The following is a 19,453-nucleotide window of genomic DNA, read 5'->3' on the forward strand; positions in this document are numbered from 1 at the left end:
TCAGGTTGGAAAGTAAGTCACAATATATAGGGTTAAATAAAACCCATCTGATGAGAATTTATGGTTTGTAGGGCATGACTTCCAGACCCCTTAGACAGGAATTTGGGCAAGATAAAAAAAATCATAGTTTCTCCTCATGAGCCAAATGTGAATGACCATGGCCTGTGACACGGCCCTCAAGAGATCCTGAGAACATGTTCTCAAGGTGGCTGTGAGGCAGAGAAATAGAGTCTGGAAGCATGGAACATGAGGTCGATTCACACTTCAGCTATGACAGGAAGTAGCCTCTCCATAGGGCGTAGGCCAGGTAATTCTGTAACAGGCCTTTGAGCCCCTATGCTCAGGCCCGCTCCCACACTGTGGAGTGTACTTTCATCTTCAATAAAATCCTTCATTCCTTCCTTGCTTTGTTTGTACATTTTGTCCAATTCTTTGTTGAAGATGTCAAGAGCTTGGACATTTCCACCATTAACATATTTTGGTGAGCCAAGAGGTGAGCCCAAAGCTTGGGATTTATTTTTCTCCCTTTCCTTTCTGCTCCATACAGAGGGTCTCTCTCTCCCGCGCTCTTTTCCTTTCCAACTTGGGACCCTTGGTGGGCAGCGTGTAAACATGGAAGTGACTGCAGGTTTCTGGCCAAAACGAAGGGTTTTCCATGTGGAGATGCCTGACTGCCACCTCCTGGTGTGCTTAAGAAACCTGTATCTTTTTCACAATTTTTTCCTTTCTTTCTTTTTCAGTCTTTCAGCTGCCATTTACAATTGCCCTGCCCTGAAGTGGGAAGGACTTTTTAAAAATCTTTTCCACGTGTGGTCCCTCATCCCTATGTGCGGTGCAACTTGGAGCAAACTCGTACATGTTTCAGAGGACTCAAACCTTCTTTTCTTATACTAAATTCTTCCTTTATTGTACTCAACCGGCTGAGGAACAAAAACACCTACCCAACATCCAGTTCTCATTACGCTTCATAGTTATTCTTATGCAGCTCATAGTAGGCTCTGGAGGGCAAAACCTGTGTGTGGCACCCACTAAGGCCAGAGACGTCTGGCACTCTAAGATTGTACCCCACAGGAGGATGCTCCCGGAGGTCCAGCAGACCTCAACCTGCCCAAAGGGGATGCTCTTGACAGAGGTTCTGAGGCCTAGTATTAACTCTTCTTAGAATTTTCTCTCACAGTTGCAATGCTGTTTGGCCCTAACATTGTTTGGAATCTGGAATTTACTGTTGAATGGAAAGTAGAATGGCATTGTACGTATCCAGGCTTTTGGGCTGCGGTTCTAAGCAGGGGTCCTGGTTAACATGTGACACCCTCCTTTGGCACAGTTTAGCCCCAGTGCTCTTTGGAGTCTGGGGGGGTTTGGCCTTTAAAAATGAAAAACAACTGAAGATAGCAATAAAAGATGCTTTGAATGAAAATTTTCAACTTTAGGAAAACCAGAAACAGCTTTTGCAGGAAGCTGAAGTATGGAAAGAACAAGCGAGTGAACTTAGTAAACAGTAAATAACATTGGAAGACTCCAAAATACATGCAGAACAAGTACTGAACAATAAAGAAAATCACATCAAGACTTTGGCTGAACACTTGCTGAAGAATGATTGGGCTGCTATGCTTGGAGAAGACGTGACGGATGATGATAACTTGGAATTAGAAGTGGACAGTGAATCAGAAAATGGTGCTTACTTTGGCAATCCTCCAAAAGGAGCTTTGAAGAAACTGATTGATGCTGCCAAGTTAAATGCTTCTTTAAAAACCTTAGAAGGAGAAAGAAAACAAATTTATATTCAGTTATCTGAAGTTGATAAAACAAAATAGAGCTTACGGAGCATATTAAAAACCTTCAGACTGAACAAGCACCTTTGCAGTCAGAAAACACACATTTTGAAAGAAAGAATCAGAAACTTCAACAGAAACTTAAGGTAATGACTGAATTATGTCAAGAAAATGCAATGAAACTCCATGAGAAATTAACAGTAGAGGAAAATTACCAGTTAGAGAAAGAAGAGAAACTTTCTAAAGTAGACGAAAAGATCAGCCACAGCACTGAAGAGCTGGAGACCTATAGAAAGCAAGCCAAAGATCTTGAAGAAGAATTGGAGACAACTATTCTTTATTATCAAGGGCAGATTATTTCCTACGAGAAAAAAGCACATGACAATTGGTTGGCAGCTCGGACTGCTGAAAGAAACCTCAATGATTTAAGGACAGAAAATGCTTACAACAGACAAAAATTAACTGAAACGGAGTTTAAATTTGAACTTTTAGGAAAGACACTTATGCACTTGATGTTCCAAATACAGCATTTGGCAGAGAACATTCCCCACATGGTCCCTCACCATTGGGTCAGCCTTCATTTGAAATGAGAGCTTTTCTCTCTCCTCCAACTTTGTTCAAGGGTCCACTCAGACTCTTGCCTTTGCTTCCCAGGGGAGGAGGAAGAGGCTCAAGAGGCCCAGGAAATCCTCTGAACCATCAGATTACCAATGAAAGAGAAGAATCAAGCTGTGATCAATTAACCAGTCCTCACATGGCTCCTCCTGACACTGTGTCCCTGTCACCTTTGTAGGAAGAGGACCGTAGGATGATGTTTCCTCCACCAGGACAATCATATCCTGATTCAGCTCTTCCTCCACAAAGGCAAGACAGATTTTATTCTACTTTTGGTAGACTGTCTGGACCAGCAGAACTCAGAAGTTTTAATATGCCTTCTTTGGATAAAATGGATGGGTCAACGCCTTTAGAAATGGAATCCAGTAGAAATGATTCCAAAGACGATCTTGGTAATTTCAATGTGCGTGAATCACATTGCTCTCCCTGCTGAAAACGAAGCAACTGGCCCTGGCTTTGTTCTGCCACTTCTTGCTCCAATCAGAGGTCCATTGTTTCCAATGGATCCAAGGGGCCCATTCATGAGAAGACGACCTCCTTTCCCCCTACCTCCTCCAGAAACCATGTTTGTAGAGTCTTGAGATTATTTTCCACCGAGGGATTCCCCAGGTCCACCACATGCTCCATTTGCAATGAGAAATTATCCACCAAAGGGTTTTCCTCCTTATCTTCCTCCAAAGCCTGGATTTTTTTCCCCTCAACCCCACATTCTGAAGGTAGAAGGGTTGATTTTGCCTTCAAATGAGCCTGCTACTGAACATCCAGAACCACAGCAAGAAACCTGACAATACTTTTGCTCTCTTCTAGATTAATTTTGACGGATCTCATTTTCAGTTGAAGTAACTGCTGTTATTTAAGTGATTACACCTTTGCTCATATTGAAGCATTAAGCTTCAATTCTCAGAATAGTATTTTTTAAACAAAAATGATTTAAATATGAATCTTATGAGTAAATTGTATCCATCTTATTTTATTCTAGATGGTATAACTATTTCAGTTTGATTAACAAATCCACTATTATATATATTGGGAGTTTTATATATGTAATCTTGCAGATGGGGAGTCTTTAAATTCTAAAGGCTGTGTCTTTATGCCAAGGACTGTATTTACTGTGGTTGTAGACAAATGTGGAAGTAACTTGATGCTTAATTAAATAAATTTCTGTTGATTTTTTAAAAATGAGAAATAAAAATAATTTTTTTCCTTGGAAACAAAAAGAACATCAGATGGATGGTGTCTAAACAGGATGAGAAGGCTTCTACAGCAGGGTGAGTACAGTGCTGAGTGTCAGCTCAGGTAGTGTGACAAGGGGTCTGGCTGCATAGGAGGGCTGCTTGGTGCAGAGGATTGAGGACTAGGAAGAGGAGGACATCCACGAAAGCTGGCATGAGGTACTGGAGCCTGCCCAGAGCGAGGACGGTATCCATGTGGTGTGGGATAGGGGTCGACCCCACATGAGCCCTAGCAGGGTGAGAAGGGGGTTCGTTAGAAGGAGTGCTATTGTCTGAATATCTGTGTCTCCCTCAAAATTCATACGTTGAAATCCTAACCCCCAAGGTGATGACGTTGAAAGGTGGGGTCTTTGGGAGGTAATCAGGCCATGAGCCCAGAGCATTCATGATTGAGATTTGTGCCCTTATAAAAGTGGCCCCAGAGAACTACCTGTTTTCTTATATCCCATGAGGTCACAGCTAAAAGGCACCATTTATTAATGAGAAGGCTGGGTGCTGACCAGGCACTGGATTTTTCAGTCTCTAGTACTGTGAGAAATAAATTTTTCTTGTTTATGAGCTACCCAGTCTATGCATTTTGTTACAGCAGCCCAAATAGATTTAAGACAGGAGGCTTACACCCAAGTAGAATGAGAAGTAATACACGCTAAAAAAGGATGGTGTCATTGATAGAAGATTGGTTACACACGTGGAGATTGATCAAATAAGTATTATATTAAGGATATTGAGAGCTGGTTTCTCATTGTTAGAAAGGAGAATGATAATTGTGGAAAGGAATAAAACTAGCAGGAACCCTGTGATACTGGACTGAAATTGAAAGCATCATGGTTTTCAATATATAGTGATAGATGTAGAAATACGTGTGTGTGTGTGTGTGTGTGTGTGTGTGTGTGTGTGTGTGTGTATATATATAGTATATATCATTATGGAAAGCTATATATCTTTCCTAACTCTGTCCTGTGAGAGGGTCTAAGACCAGCAACACCTCACTAGGTATGAGTACAATTTGTACCAATGTGTGGTTTCTAAAATACTACTCTCTAGTGAAAGAAACCAGAGCTCCTTGGAGAAATAGCTGATTTCAGAGCCGGGGTAGGTAAATTACAAGATGAGCCTAGCCTTTTTTATTTTGCGCTAAAAAACACAGAAGGGCTCAAAGAATGATGGGACCATGTCAAAAGGACAGAAAATTCAGCTTAAAGGGGTTCCTACTGACCAAATCAAAGAAAATTTGAGCAGCAAAATAAAACTTGTAACAAAATATAACCCATTGAAAAAAATAACTAAATGAAAAAATTAGAAGTTCAAGGGGGAACACATTATTAACATGTTTTCAAACTCCCTACCCATGAAATATTTATTACAAAGTTAAAAATGAGTAAATTTAACTGGACAAGCCTGGCAGAGATAATCAAATGATTAAACATCACTGGTAACTGAACAAATTGAAATCATGCATCATCTAATAAGATGCTATGAAAACACAGCATCATTCCTGCTAGAGATGCATAACCTGAATCTAACCATAAGGAAACTTTATGCAGACCCAAACAGAAAGAAATTCTACAAAATAACTGGCCAGTAATTGGGTCCAAAAGAAGACAGAGTGGAAGACTTACACCTCAGTCGCACCGAGAAAAGATGAAAGTTTTCTTCAAGAAAGAGTTCTAGGCTGGGCGCAGTGGCTCATGCCTGTAATCCCAACACGTAGTCCCAGCTACTCGGGAGGCTGAGGCCTGAGAATCGCTTGAACCTGGCAGGTGGAGGTTGCAGTGAGCCGAAATCATGCCGCTGCACTCCAGCCTGGGGGATAGGGTGAGACTCTGTCTCAAAAATAAAATAAAGTAAGAGCTCTGCAGGAATGGAAAACCACACACCATATGTTCTCACTGATGTGGGAGCTAAGCTAGGAGGACACAAAGGCGTAAGAATGATACAGTAGACTTTGGGGACTTGGCAGGAAGGGTTGGAGGGAGTGAGAGATAACAGACTACCTGTAGGGTACAGTGTGTACTGCTCAGGTGATGGTTCACAAATCACCACTAAAGAACTTACGCATGTAAGCAAACACCACCTGTACCCCAATAACCTATGGGAAACAAAGAAAAAAAGAAAAGGCAAAAAGAGTTCTGAAGCACATTTGCCTATGGTGGAGGTTTACGTTATAACTATTTAAACTTTCCTCTTCTCTTAAATGCAGGATGGCGGCCAGGTGTGGTGGCTCATGCCTGTAATCCCAGCACTTTGGGAGGCCGAAGTGGGCAGATCATGAGGTCAGGAGATCGAGACCATCCTGGCTAACCCAGTGAAACCCTGTCTCCACTAAAAATACAAAAAAAATTAGCTGGGTGTGGTGGCATGCGCCTGTAGTCCCAGCTACTCGGGAGGCTGAGGCCAGAGAATTGCTTGAATCCGGGAGGTGGAGGTTGCAGTAAGCCGAAATCTAGTCACTGCACTTCAGCCTGGGTGACAGAGCGAGACTACATCTCAAAAAAAAAAAGTAAAAAAAAAAAAAAAGAAAGAAGGGAAGGGAAGGGAAGGGAAACAGGAAGGAAGGAAGGAGGGAAGGAAAGACATTGCTGGCATTTATTTGGTGACCTGCTTGTCACCTCCAACATGTTAACTGATGAACACCTAAGAAGCCAAGCCATCTTTCCTGATGCTTCTCTTTCAATCTCGAATGAAGACCTATAATCATAAATGACAGAAAACGTAGAGACATCCCTACCACTGGGCCATGATTGCCTTTTGGGGCCTGTAAGAAAAACATGGAAAGTCATTTTTAAAATAACGACCAAAGCCAGTTACAGAATACAAAACGTTGTTGTCAAATTTGCTTTAATACACATAAAACTATTAACAAGTTTTGGGTTTGGATTTGAAGAATAAGATGAATAATATAACTTGATGGAAATCTCATAAAAGTGATTGTTTAGACATTGATTTTGTTCTTAGATTTTGCAATGAGAAAAGCGACAGCACCATGAAAAATGCTATTTTCCATTATTTTGGCTGCCTATATTTTCTGTTTTCATATAATTGGTTTTGCTTGGTTTCACTTATTTCCTCCTGCTATAAAATTTGATTATATTTGTAACATGCATTTTTCAGTGAACTCAAAAGGAAATATGGTCTACAGAGACTTATGTGGTCTGCAGTGGGACCTGCAGTGTGGCCTATGGGTACCTGTCCTGATCTGTGTGGTCTACAAGGACACGTGTGGTCTACAGGAATCTGCGTAATCTCTCAGCAGCTCAGACCCCCCTGGGAGGGCACACCACTGATCCCCTTCACTGGGACCTTCTCACACGCCAAGTTCATTCCTCTGGCATGTAACTGGGACTTTCCTCTGCTGGAGCGACAGGCTTCCTCTTCCTGCACCCCCATAACCAAGTAGGTATCATAACCTCCAACAATCTTTCTAAAGTAGTCACCTGCAAAAGTGTCTCAAAAAAACAAAAAAAGAAAAGAAAAGAGTCTTTTCCATGTATAAGGGTAAAAGGATGCACCTTTCTTGCGGGAGATAGTTGCTTCCCTCCTCCCTCCTTAGGGTGCCTCCAGAATCCCCCGGGTGAGAGATTTTGATTCTATAATGAAAGGTCTAGGGCCTTCTGCCCTCTACAACTGGGAACACACACATCCAAATAACTCAGGCGCCCTCGGGAGGCACGCAGGGACTGTCACAAGGTCACCCCTCGAGAAGACCGGGGAGAAGTTCACATTCTTCCTCCACTTCACTGTGTAATGTAAGAGTCTCTCCACACAGTCCCCTCCCACACATGTGGAGTCTCAGCGCACTAGCCTCTGATCACCAGGGCTTTCTCTTTCCTAGCATGGGCATGGAAAGGCCTCCACTGGCCGGATGGCTTTATTTCCATAACCCACATGTTCATTTCATATCTGTATGACAGTTGTCACTTTATCCTTTTGAAAATTTTATTCCTACAAAACACTCACTGAAGGACATCCTAAAAGAGAACTTCCACCACCCCTCACCCCACCCCACCCCCCCCCCCCCCCCCCCCCACCCCCACCCCGCCGCAGCACGAACTGCTCCGGGATGCCGAGGACTGACACTCACACCTGTGTTCTTTCCTTGTGAAGTCCAGAGAACTGAGTGCCACTCTTTTCCTAGTAAGTAAACTTCTGCGTGGCTGTGCGTGTATGACAGTGCATGCATGGAAACGCGCAGGTGTGTATATGTGCACGTATGTAAATAACACACTATGGCCGCACAGTCCCAGCCCTCACACAGACATGAGCCTAGGCTGTGTCCTCACCTGGCATTTGGGGATAACACGGATGGTGAGAGGGCCAGGCAAGGTCGCTGATGGGAGTTCCACACAAGGGGCCCAACAACAATGGCTCAATAAATATTAGCTATTAGTAAAAGCTGACACCTGCAGAGCTGCTCCTAACGCCATCAAAATTAGTCAGAAATCACTCTCCTTCATGTACATGGTAACTACTAAGCACCAGTAGAGCAGTACTGTTTTCTTACACTAGCACCGCTTCCTTATTTTATAAATTGAGCCTAACCCTGGGTGGTGATAATTAGATCAGATGATATTCTGCCAATTATTACATATACACCAAGGAGTTCTTAAATATGAGTAAGCTGCAGCAGAACCCAGAAGCCCAGATGTGCAGTCATTCCTAACCTGGGAAACAGAACATCACTGAGGTCCCTGAGGGTCCCAAATGCCCCCGACCTCCCAACAGGCAACTCCTGATCTCAAGATGGGCTTTCTCAATCCCTGATGGAGTTTTTTCCCCCTAGTCCTACCATGCAATGCACACAATCCTAAACAAGATATTGTTTAGTTTTGTCCATTTTCAAACTTTATATAAATGGAATCATGTTGTAGGTAGTATTCTGCAATTTGCTTTTTTCAGGTAGAATGTTAGCTGAGATGGTTCTGTACTGAGGGTGAAGCTGTCTGCATTTATTCTCACTGTTTTCCATCATCTCAGCACAGCAAACTCTATGCATTCGTTCTCTGGCACATGTATATTTGGGGGCTTCTGGCTTTTGCTGCTGAGGCCATTGAGATTATGAACATTCCTGTCCACGTCTCCTGGGCCACATGAGTTCTCTCCGTGAGATCCCAGGAGCAGGAGTGGAATTGCCAGATAATACACTTGGACACCTGGCTTTAAAACGTGGCTTAGCAGGCATGGTGGCAGGTGCCTGTAATTCCAGCTACTCAGGAGGCTGAGGCAGGAGAAGCACTTAAACACAGGAGGCAGAGGTTGCAGTGAGCCGAGATTGTGCACTCCAGCCTGGGCAACAAAGCAAGACTCCATCTCAAACAAAACAAAACAAAACAAAAAAAAAACACGTGGCTTAGTGCCAGGCTTAAGGATAAAGGTATGGGAGGTTTATGCCCTAACATATTCCACTGTTGTCATTTATAAAGACAAATGACATTTGTCCCTATTGTCATTTATAAAGACAAACCATCATCTCATTGTTTCTGGTCAGGGTGGTATTATCACTGCTGTGATGAGGCTGGACCACGAGGAGCACAGACACCTCTGCAATTGACACCAAAGCCCGACCCTTTACTTGAGAGTGCGGCAGGCTTCCCAAGGTAAACTCTTGACTAACTCACTAGTGACGTGCTGAGTTCCAATTTACAAAGGACTGGATAGTTGTTAGAGTTTGGTTTCCACATTAGTGGGAGGCATTCTGAACATCTCACTTAAGGACTGCACTAGAGGAAAACATGGAGTGAACTCGCTGACAACGTTTGAAATCCAGGGTAATTAGTTCCATCAGAACAATCCCAATTACATTCCTAATTCTGTCCACCTTGCTGAAAGCACCAAAAGCGAACCGTGTTGGCATCATTATATCCCTACTCAGAGGAGTCTTTAACACCAGTGCTGGGAACAGAGAAGGGGTTGAGGAAGGGGCCAGTGCCCAGGGCACAAGGGCCTGAAAGTCAAAGAGTGGCCAGTGTAGGAAGAGGGAAGGGACTGAGTTTCTGGTGGCCTCCTGAGGAATTCAAGTAACACGCATGTGAGGACATTTATAACGTCAGCTCCAGAGACATCTTGGTAGCTGAATGAGGAAAGAAAAGAACTTTCATCTGAGGAATTTGAGACCTTTCAAATTATTAGGCCCAGAGAGATATTAAAATGGGACAGTAAGCGGACACAGTGGCTCACGTCTCTAATTCCAGTGCTTTCGGAAGCCAAGGTGGAAAGAGCGCTTGAACCTAGGAGGTCAGGACCAGCTTGGGCAACACAGCAAGACCCCATCTCTGCAAAAATTACAAAACTTAGCCAGGTGTGGTGGCACGCACCTGTAGTCCCAACTGCTAGGAAGGCTGAGGTAGGAGGATTGCTTGAGCCCAGGACGTAGAGGCTGCAGTGAGCTATGATTGCACCACTCCACTCCAGGCTGGGTGACAGAGCAAGACCTTGTCGCAAGAAAAAGACATCAATCACTCCACCTTTTTAACTATGTATTCATCTCTTGGAACTGCTTGCTATTGCCCCAAGTAGCTATAAATGAACCTAAGAATGCCACATTGGACAGTATAACCCACACCTATGGCTTTCCAATGAGTAGCCATTGATCAATGTCATTTCTATAAACCAATGAGAATTTCTACAGACAGCCGTGTATCAGCCCATTCCCTGTCCCTTTTGCCTTTAAAAATCCACTTGCAAGCGCTGCTAATCGGAGTGTTCATTCAGGGGAACCTGAATCTATGTCCTTGGGTTGCAGTCCTCAAGCCTGGCCCCAGTCAGTAACATGGTCTGCTTTTACCGATTTTGCCTCAGCTTCTTCCTTTTAGGCCGACATAAACTAATCCAACAGGTTGTCATTAAGTACAGTTACTATGTTTACTCAATCAGAACAAGATGTTTTGTTCCACCGGCATTTCCTGCATGTCAGGAGCTGTCGGGTTCACCTGTAAGGTCAGGGATGTCGCCCCATTAGAGCCCCAGAGATCCACCTGGGGTAGCTGATGTGCCCTACCTCACACAGCCAGCAGAGGGCAGTGCAGTGCCCACACCTGCAGCTTAGCCATTGACACCTGTAGAAAGAATCTCATGTTCAGAAGTCCTTTTACCTTCTGCCTTGTCCAGGAGGAGGGCGCTTAGGCCACAGGCTCTGTGATGGCTCCCCGAGCCAGACAGACTTAGGGCAGTGCAGAGAAAAACACCTCAAAAAGAAACTAGCCCTTCTCTTACTAACAGCAGCCTCCTCTTTAGCCTGAAATTCTGGTGTGTGTGTGGTGTGTGGTGTGTGTGTGTGTGTGTGTGTGTGTGTGTGTGTGTGTGTGTGTGTGTGTGAGTTCTCTCTGCTTTACCAAAGATGTCCTCCTAGGAAGTGGCAGGTCCACCTGGCCACACTTGCGTGGGTTGAGGTGTGAAAGAAATTAACCTGCAAGCCACCTACTAGCTGGTCCACACCTGCATCCTCAGCCTGGTCAGAGAATAGAAAGTCTAGCCCACTCTGGGTCATGTACCCACAGGAGCATGGTGACATCCAGCTGAAGTCTGGGGGCACTCGGTAATTGGAGACAGATGAACGCACCACAGTAGCAAGTCCAGCCCCTGCAGCTCGTGCTGGAGTGACAGGCCAGGAGCAGACCCTTTAGCACAATGCCCCGGGTGCACAGATGGCTGCACAGCCACATCCCAGATGTGCCTCTCTGAGAGCCTCTCTGAGAGCTCCAGTTTCTCCCGGACAGCTTCAACAAAGGGCCCAAGAAGACCATTTCTGCCAGGAGAGATGGAAGGAGATTCACTCTCCACCCTAAGCAGATCTGTAGGACATCCCCTAGAGCTTGAGAAGGTGGAAGGGAAGGAAGTTTTTGACTAGGGCAAGGGTCTTTCTTGCTCTTAGCACCTAGAAGGGCACATGGGCTCAGGAGATGCTGAATGACCCTCAGTTTGGGCTGAATCTCAGAATCACAGGGAAGGCGCATGGAAAAGTGCACAGACCACACGCATGCCCTCACACCAGGTCCCCACACACCTCCCTGTGCCACTCCAAGTCACACAGCAAACTGCCAAGAAGAGCCCCTGAGCATGGGAGTGCTCCCCCAGAGCCCATCAGGAAATAAGCCCATCTCAAGGACAGGAAACAAAAATACCAGAAAGAAGCCACATTGATGTGGGGAAAGTTGAGCAGTCAGCCAGGACGCTGGGCAACCCACAAGCCAGCAATGTCCCAAGACCCAACTGCCCCTGAGCGGGGGACCTAGGCCTGCCCAAGAAGTAGCTGCTGCCAGACTCACCCGAGACAGACGAGGGGCCACCGTAGATTCTCCCCTCTGCTGTAAGATGCAACCCAGGTGGAAGCTAAGAGACTCGGAGCTGGGGAATGTCAGTGTGAGGCCAGGAATGAATGCAAGGCTGACCAGCCATGGACAGACACAACAGACAAGCTGTGTTGAGCCCACATGTCCTGTTTCCCATCCCCAGGTACTTGGATCAAGACACTAGCAGTGTGGACAGTGGGTGGGAGGCTTACTGTCATGTGGTTAAGCTGGTGTGGACCGTTCCGGAAATGTGTGTGACTGTTGGAAACTGTGTATATGCATGTTTAGGTGTGCGTCATTTCTCAGACACCTGCGGTCTGCGTCACTGGTTTTCAGTCATCTCTCATTGCAAGTGGTGCATGGGATTTTAAAAATCCATCAGGAAATGAGTTTTCTGGCACGATTGTCAGATTTCTTGTTTAGTGACATGAAATCTGACCACCATTAGAATTTTAAAGTCTAAAACATTTCCCTAGAAATAGTACAAAAATTGGTAGAATGTTCTTGAAGAAACCCCAAATCAGGCTAACATAGATGAAAATGATCCAATGAAACTTCAAAAGGAAGAACATCTCCCATGCCGTTAATTCAAGATTTTCTGTCTCTTAATTGCAATCTGATTTTCTAGATTCTTTTTTAAAGTGTGCTAAAGGTCCACACAACAGGAGATTTTGGACAATGCTTTTAATGGCAAGTGATCACAGCAGGTCTACGGAGGCTGGGGGCAGCGCTCAGGCCTTGCCCAGTTTCTTCTTGATGAAGTAGCTCACCAGCCGCTGCGGCCTCTGCTGGAACTCTGCAAGCACATTGGAAGGGCTGCTGATCTGGTCCCCTTCCAGGCGGTTCAGGAGGGTGACACACACCACTGCCGCTGCAGAGGGCAAAGACCACATCAGGGCAAGGTGCTGGGGGTCTAACGGTTCACAGGGATGGAATGAAGGACCCACGAGCGCTGGCAACTCAGGAAACCAGGCTGCCCATTCAGGCCGGCGGAGCCGGAGGATGCAGTGCGGGAGGGAAAGGCGCTGGTCCAGGCGCTAGGAAGGCTCCTCCCTGACACCACCCTGCCCGGTCCCTCCCTTATTTTCGAGCCTCAGCTTCCAAAAGGAATTCCCCATTCCAGGGCCAGCTCGGGGCTGCAAGCACCACCTTGAAAGGCACATTTTGGCCAAGGTGATGAGGGAATTCTGCAGAGCTCTGAGTTGCCCTTCCAGGGTGCCTAGGACCTTGGGGGTGGATGAATCACCGTTCCAAAAGCCAAAGCGCTTTGAAAGCCGAGTTTTTTATAGAGCTGGTGGCAGCCTCATGGGGCAGCAAAACTTTTTTGTCATCTTCCCCATACAAGGACACTGAGAATCCTGCATTTTGTCATGTGACAATCAAAGGACGTTGAACACAGGGTTGTAAGGACAATACATGTATCAGAAAGTGACTTGGGGGCAGGGGAGATAGAAGTCAGAAATGGGTACTGGGGTGCTCCAGGAGGAGGTGCCCCTGTGAGGGGGTTCCAGGAGAGCAGGAGTGGAGTGGGGAGGGGGCACCGAGGCCCATCGAGTGCTGCCTACCTTGGAGGCCGCAGGCGCTGCACATGGCGGCGAACACTGAGGACTCCATCTCGATGTTCCGGACTCCGGCTGTGTAAGCCGCCTGCAGATACGTCTGCTTGTCCTTCTCTGTGTAGGAGCAGAGAGCACCATCCAGACGGCCCTGCGCTGAGGCACACAAGGAGATGTGAGAACCACAGGCATGTAGTAAGTTCCTACAACACATCAGTGCCATGATGCCTGAGGGACATAGTGACAAGCAAGACCCACCCAGGTCCTGCCTAGGTCCACTCAAATGGGTCATTCCGGCCACCCTGGGAGAGGTGCAATGAGATAGCAGCCTGGCACGTGGAAACCCCAACCCACAGTGAGAAGGCAAGCTCAGGGGAGGGACCACTGGCTGAAAGATGCCTCCTGGTATCCACTGCCTTACCTTCATAGAAGTCCAAGGTACACATGGTGTTCCCCACCACTGTGGGGAACTCGCTTAGCTCCGTGGAACACACAAACAGCTCCTGCACCAGCTGCTTGTTCAGGTCCGTTTTCCGGACTACCCTCTTCCCCAGGACAATCTGCTCAAACTCTGCCTTGAAGCAGGTATCCACTGCCTGCTCTGTTATGACCACGGAGCCAGGCTCCAGACCTGGGGGAAAAGCAGACATCAAGATTATGCAGGACATGAAACAAAGTAAAATAAACCATAAGAAGAGAGGAGACAATTACACAGGGCAGCCAGGGAGCACACAGGAAAGCACATGGAGGAAAGAAACGATCCATCCGCACACCCAAACAGGAGGCATCCAGGACTGCTCTCAAATACACAGCGACCCATTTTCCCATTAAACTGTTTGGAAACTATGAAAGTAATTAATGTGTGATCATTATGGACATTATGGAAGAGAAAGGCACAAAGAAGAAAACAGAGGGCCAGGTGCAGTGGCCCATGCCTACAATCCTAACACTTCGAGAGGCCGAGGTGAGCAGATCACCTGAGGTCAGGAGTTCAAGACCAGCCTGGCCAACATGGTGAGACCCCCATCTCTACTAAAAATACAAAAATCAGCTCCGCATTGTGGTGATGTCTGTAATCCAAGCTACTCGGGGGGCTGAGGCAGGAGAATTGCTTGAACCGAGGAGGCAGAGGTTGCAGTGAGCCAAGATTGTGCCATTACACACCGGCCTGGGCAAAAAGAGCAAACTCTGTCTCAATAAAATAAAATAAAATAGCCAGGACCCTTTGGGTACTTTGTCCCATGTTTCTGCCTTCAATTCATTGCAATTTCCCACTGTCGTCTGTCACTGAACCTATACCATGATGTGTTTCATTGATTCCCTACTTCGTGCCTTGTTCATATTTAAGCTTTCAAGCAAATGCTTGAAAAGTAAACTAGCAAAAAGCAGACTGGAACAGTATAACGAACTCCCACGGCCTAAACCCAGGGGAGCTATGACCAGCTGCTGACCTCCCTGGCCTTCCGCTCAGATTGATGCATTATTAGGGTCCAGTTCATATGTTCTGGGCATGCCTTCCTGGAGTAGTTTTCTGTTTGTAGGGACACTACTTACTACTCTGCTCCTTATTCTTTTGTGCTATAATAACTTTAGATGAGATTTGACCATTGCTATGGACTGGGACTGAATGTTGGTCTCCCCCTCAAAATTCATAGGCTGAAATCCTAACCCCAAAGGTGGTGGTTTTAGGCAGCAGGGCCTTTGGAAGGTGATTAGGTCATGAGGGTGGAGCCTGCATAAGTGGGATTAGTGCCAGCATGCTATGTATGCATAGCTGTCAGTGTCTTACTGGAGACTAGGTCTGCAGGACTGAGACAGCTCATGGCCATTGGCATGTGGTCTAGGGACAATTTCACTAAACCTGGAATTACAGTCATGCAAACACAGATTTTACACATCAATGTCTACATAACAAAAAGAGAAGAGACAAGATAACATATTTAAAAGATTTGGGTCTAAAGCAAGTCCCCTTTCAAAGTCAGGAGACTTAAATTCTAGAATTGCTATAAATCCTAGACAGTCCAGACCTAGACAGCCTGGGACAAGTACACACAGGCCTGACCAGCAGCGTCAAAGCTCAGCTTTCTTTAGGGCACTTGCAGGCTTCTTCCCTGAGCTCGAACACCTGGGTGGGAGCAGGAATCACTGGAGCCCAGTTTTAGCAGAAACAATGATACAGAGTTGGAACCCCAGAGAGCGAGACCGCGTATTTAAAACACATCTGCCTATCAGACTTTGGTTTACAATTCAACAATTTGTTAGCTTTTGTGTTCTCGTGAAATCTCATTCTTACTTTGCCGTCTTTGTTTTTTGAAACGTGTTGAGGACAGGGACATTTTGAGCTAATTTAAAGACACTTGTCTGAGTTTTGTACTGCACCTCTCTCTTCCCCGCTTTGATTTTCCTGTGACTTTTCTCATAAGGTGCTTCAAATCTCAAATCTCATAGGGAGGAGGAAAAGTAAGCAAAGGAAAGGAGAGAATGGAGAAGGGGGATTAGAAAGAATAAGAGAGAATCAAGCAGACAAGAAGGCACAAAATGTGTAACCCCAAAAGGATGGGTTTCCCCACATGCACGGGGTGGCGCCCTTCTGCTGCCTAGCTCTGGGGTGTGGTTTGGAGGAAAGGGTTGGACATAATCAACAAAACAAGCTTCTTTTCACGCCTCCTGTTAACAAGCTCTCCTTGAACACAGCCAAGAAAGGAACTCTGTGTCTAATCCCACACCATATAGAAGCTGCCTCGGCATCCCCCAGTCTCTCATCCATTCACGGGGCATGAGGCCCCTCTGCAGACCTTACCTATCCCACCAGAAGTGCCGATGCGGATGACAGTGACGTTGGAGCACCGGGCATGGTACAGCAGCTTTATGAGCTCATGCAACATGATTGAGATAGAAGGAATGCCCATACCATGCTGGAACCAGGGAGAAACACCCGTGTTAAGCCAAGGCTGTGACTTTGCCAATGTTCTGGTTGACTTTCCATGTTATATACTTTAATCTACCATGCCCATTGTCATCGTGATAGAAGATACACTTCTTAAACATAAATTTAAGAACCAGTAACACTGTGGGAAACTTAAAAGTTTACTCAAAGATGTCAAAGACAAAATCCCATTTGATTGACATAATTAGTCAAATAGGTAACAGCTGAGGAGCCAGGGGCTCAGCAGGGAAGCAGCAGTCTGCTATTGCCAGGTAACAAACAGCTCCTTCTAGCATCTGAGCCCCTGCATAAATGCCCACCCTACTCCCCCACACCCCCCCCCCCCCCAGGATAGATTTATCTCCTTTCTTTTTTTTCCCCACACCCTCTGCTTCAGCCAAACGAAGTAACTAGCTGGCTCCTCAGCCCACTGGACACAGGACGCCTTGCTGATCTTGTACCTCTGCCTGTGCCTTTTCCTCTCTTTGGGGTCTCTGCATACCCCTCCTCCTGCTCTCCCCTTCAGAGCCCCCTTCCTGGTGTCACATCTTCCATGATGCCTCTCCCCAGATGCCCTCAGCACTTTCCAGGGGCTGTTCCTGTGGCTGAGCCATGCAGTGGAGGCATCCCTGCTGGAATTGGTCACGGAGGCTTACACACAGGAAAGCTTTGCACAGACTCTCAGTAACTGAATACCGCCTCAGCTCCCCGATGTGTTCTAGCTGGTTGACATAGTTAGAGGCCTCAGCTACATATCTCACCACAAGGGGTTCCCTTTCCTTACAACAGCTCATTTAGATTGCTCCTGACAACGAAAACCAAAACTGAAAAATGAAAAGACTTCTATGGTAGAATCTAGTTATTTCTGTGTTCACCATGCTCATTACTAAATCAAAATGTGTTTTGAAGTAACTCACTATGAAGTGGCAGAGGGGATAAAAGGGCTGGTACTTTGAGGCTCTCCTTCCATCCTGCTCCGGGCAGGGCACCCTCTCCTGTCCCTCCTGTATACCCCAAGCACTCTAACTCCCTGCACCTGCCACCCTCACACTGTGTAGACAGACAGCTGTGCATTTGCATTTGTGTACTTAGCCTCGCCTGGAGACTGAGCCTCAAGGGCAGGAGCCTGTGTTCAATAATCTCTGAATCATAACTACTGTGGGCTCACCCTGCTCCCAGCCAGTTACAATAAACAGGTGTTAGGGGACCAGCTGTCTGTGTGTACAGAGGGGTGGGGCGCAGGGGCTTGCAGAGCCTAAAGACTGAGCACAAGGGAGGGCAGGTACTCACACTGACAGACAGCACGGGTCCTACTTTATACATGGCGTAGCGGTCAGTTCCCGCGCAGATGTTGGGATAGTCTCTCTCTGGGCTGTCAAGGCCCAGCTCTGTACCAACATACCTGATGAAGGCTTTCATCCGGGAGGGGCTTCCACCAACACACACAAACTACAGCCAGAGAAGACAGACCCCCATTAGTGCACTGTCTATAACAGGGGCCCTCAAGTGGGGTCCCTAGACCAGCAACATCAGCATCACCTAGGAACTTGCTAAAAATAGAAGTTCACCGGCCTCACCAGAACTTCCTGAATCTAAGGGGCCCAGTAATCTGCTTTAACAAGGTCCCTGGTGAGTGATCAGTGGAGGCGGCCATGCATCAAAAGGCTGTCACCTCCACAAACAGGAATCCAGACCCTCACTCTCTCTGAGGAGGTAATTCCAGGTCCTGTGCATACTCGGCCTCCCTCTGTCATGTAGAAGGCAGCCTGTGAAGAGAGCCTGGGTTTCAAACAAGAGGGAGCAACTCCTCACTGTCCCTCTGTGTTACCAGGGCCCCCCAAAACGGGCTACTGATCACTCTCTCACTTGGTCACTTGAGTGCCACATGTCCAATTCTTGGGAAGAACCAGCTGAAGCCTAGAGGAGGTTCATGAAGTGACAGCTATTCTTGGTGGGTCTCTCTCAGAGAAGTAAAAACTTTAATTTGCAGAAAGTCACGTAAGAAAATGTTGGTTTTGCCAAAAAAAAAAAGTGAGTAAGTTTTTAAAGAGTTTGAGGATGGCTGGGCATGGTGGCTCACACCTGTAATCACAGCACTTTGGGAGTAGGCAGGCAGATCACCTGAGGTTAGGAGTTCCAGACCAGCTTGGCCAACATAGTGAAACCCCAACTCTACTTAAAAATACAAAAGTTAGCTGGGCATGGTGGCAGGTGCCTATAATTCCAACTACTCAGGAGGCTGAGGCAGGAGAATCAATTGAACCCGGGAGGCAGAGGTTGCAGTGAGCTGAGATCACATCACTGCACTCCAGCCTGGGCAGTGATACTTCAGCTCAAAAAATAAAAAAAATAAAAAATAAAGAGTTTGAAGATAAAAGAAATGAATTATTCTCTAAACATACAAAAGAAAATTTCATACCCTGGAATAAAAATCACTGTAGATTAACTTAAGAGGGTGAATGAAAATTTAATGAATTAAAAGCACATGGAAAGTTGTCCACAATTTGAAACCAACACTATCAAAGAACAGGCGATTGATAAGACATAACACCATTGTTTTATTTTGATCCCATGTAGCAGCATTGGATTCTAGGGTCCTGGTATATTTTGATTTTTTATTCTATACATCAGTTCTTCTTTACCCATTAGACATTTCAAAGTCTTATGTTAAGATAAATCAGAACTGAGGGACTTAAGACTTTGTAGAAAAAATTAACTGGAAGCTGCATGAAGCAAAACAAGAAATTTAAGTCAATTAACTAAACAGAATATCAATATGTGTATTATGTTACAAACAATATACAATGACCTTTATCTACTATCCTTTGTTTCCCTAAGAAATTTTTACATCTTTCTCTTCTCTCAATGAAGCATTAGGAAGTTTATTTTATATATTGTTTCAAATACATAGTTATGCCCCATATAACAATGTTCTGGTAAGCAAAGAATCACATATACACAACAGTGATCTCAGGAAATTATATATCACCGTTTTTTGCTGTAGCTTTTCTATGTTTAGATATGTATAGTTGCACAAATGCTTGCTACTATGTTACAACTGCTTACA

The 19,453-nt window shown here is 45.8% G+C and overlaps 2 protein-coding genes across 3 annotated transcripts in view; one reads left to right on the forward strand and one right to left on the reverse strand.

Annotated features, from left to right (window-relative positions):
- Positions 1 to 1,278: 1,278 nt before the first annotated feature.
- On the forward strand, positions 1,279 to 2,549 carry LOC116527336 (cTAGE family member 9-like). Its single transcript, XM_032244253.1, has one exon. The coding sequence runs from the start codon at positions 1,922 to 1,924 to the stop codon at positions 2,360 to 2,362; it is 441 nt and encodes a 146-aa protein (XP_032100144.1). The 5' UTR covers positions 1,279 to 1,921; the 3' UTR covers positions 2,363 to 2,549.
- Positions 1,731 to 19,453, reverse strand: part of UPP1 (uridine phosphorylase 1) — a 37,610-nt gene continuing 19,887 nt past the window's right edge. Inside the window, exons 5-9 of one of the 2 annotated variants that reach the window (XM_032244252.1) lie at positions 17,677 to 17,835; positions 16,261 to 16,375; positions 13,882 to 14,091; positions 13,470 to 13,616; positions 1,731 to 1,753 (exon numbers count right to left, since the gene is read on the reverse strand). In XM_032244252.1, the coding sequence (XP_032100143.1) occupies positions 1,746 to 1,753; positions 13,470 to 13,616; positions 13,882 to 14,091; positions 16,261 to 16,375; positions 17,677 to 17,835 (639 nt within the window). In that variant the 3' untranslated portion in view covers positions 1,731 to 1,745. Of the gene's footprint in view, positions 1,754 to 12,573; positions 12,776 to 13,469; positions 13,617 to 13,881; positions 14,092 to 16,260; positions 16,376 to 17,676; positions 17,836 to 19,453 lie in introns of those variants that run through there. The other variant, XM_032244251.1, reaches the window with a different exon arrangement.

This window comes from Sapajus apella, unplaced genomic scaffold (genome assembly GCF_009761245.1).
Source record: "Sapajus apella isolate SASKATOON/1434 unplaced genomic scaffold, GSC_monkey_1.0 scaffold54, whole genome shotgun sequence".
In the NCBI taxonomy this organism is placed as follows: Eukaryota; Metazoa; Chordata; class Mammalia; order Primates; family Cebidae; genus Sapajus; species Sapajus apella.

Bases quoted from the DNA above. Each gene is read 5' to 3' on its own strand.
- LOC116527336 (XM_032244253.1), top strand. From the start codon at position 1,922: ATGACTGAATTATGTCAAGAAAATGCAATGAAACTCCATGAGAAATTA.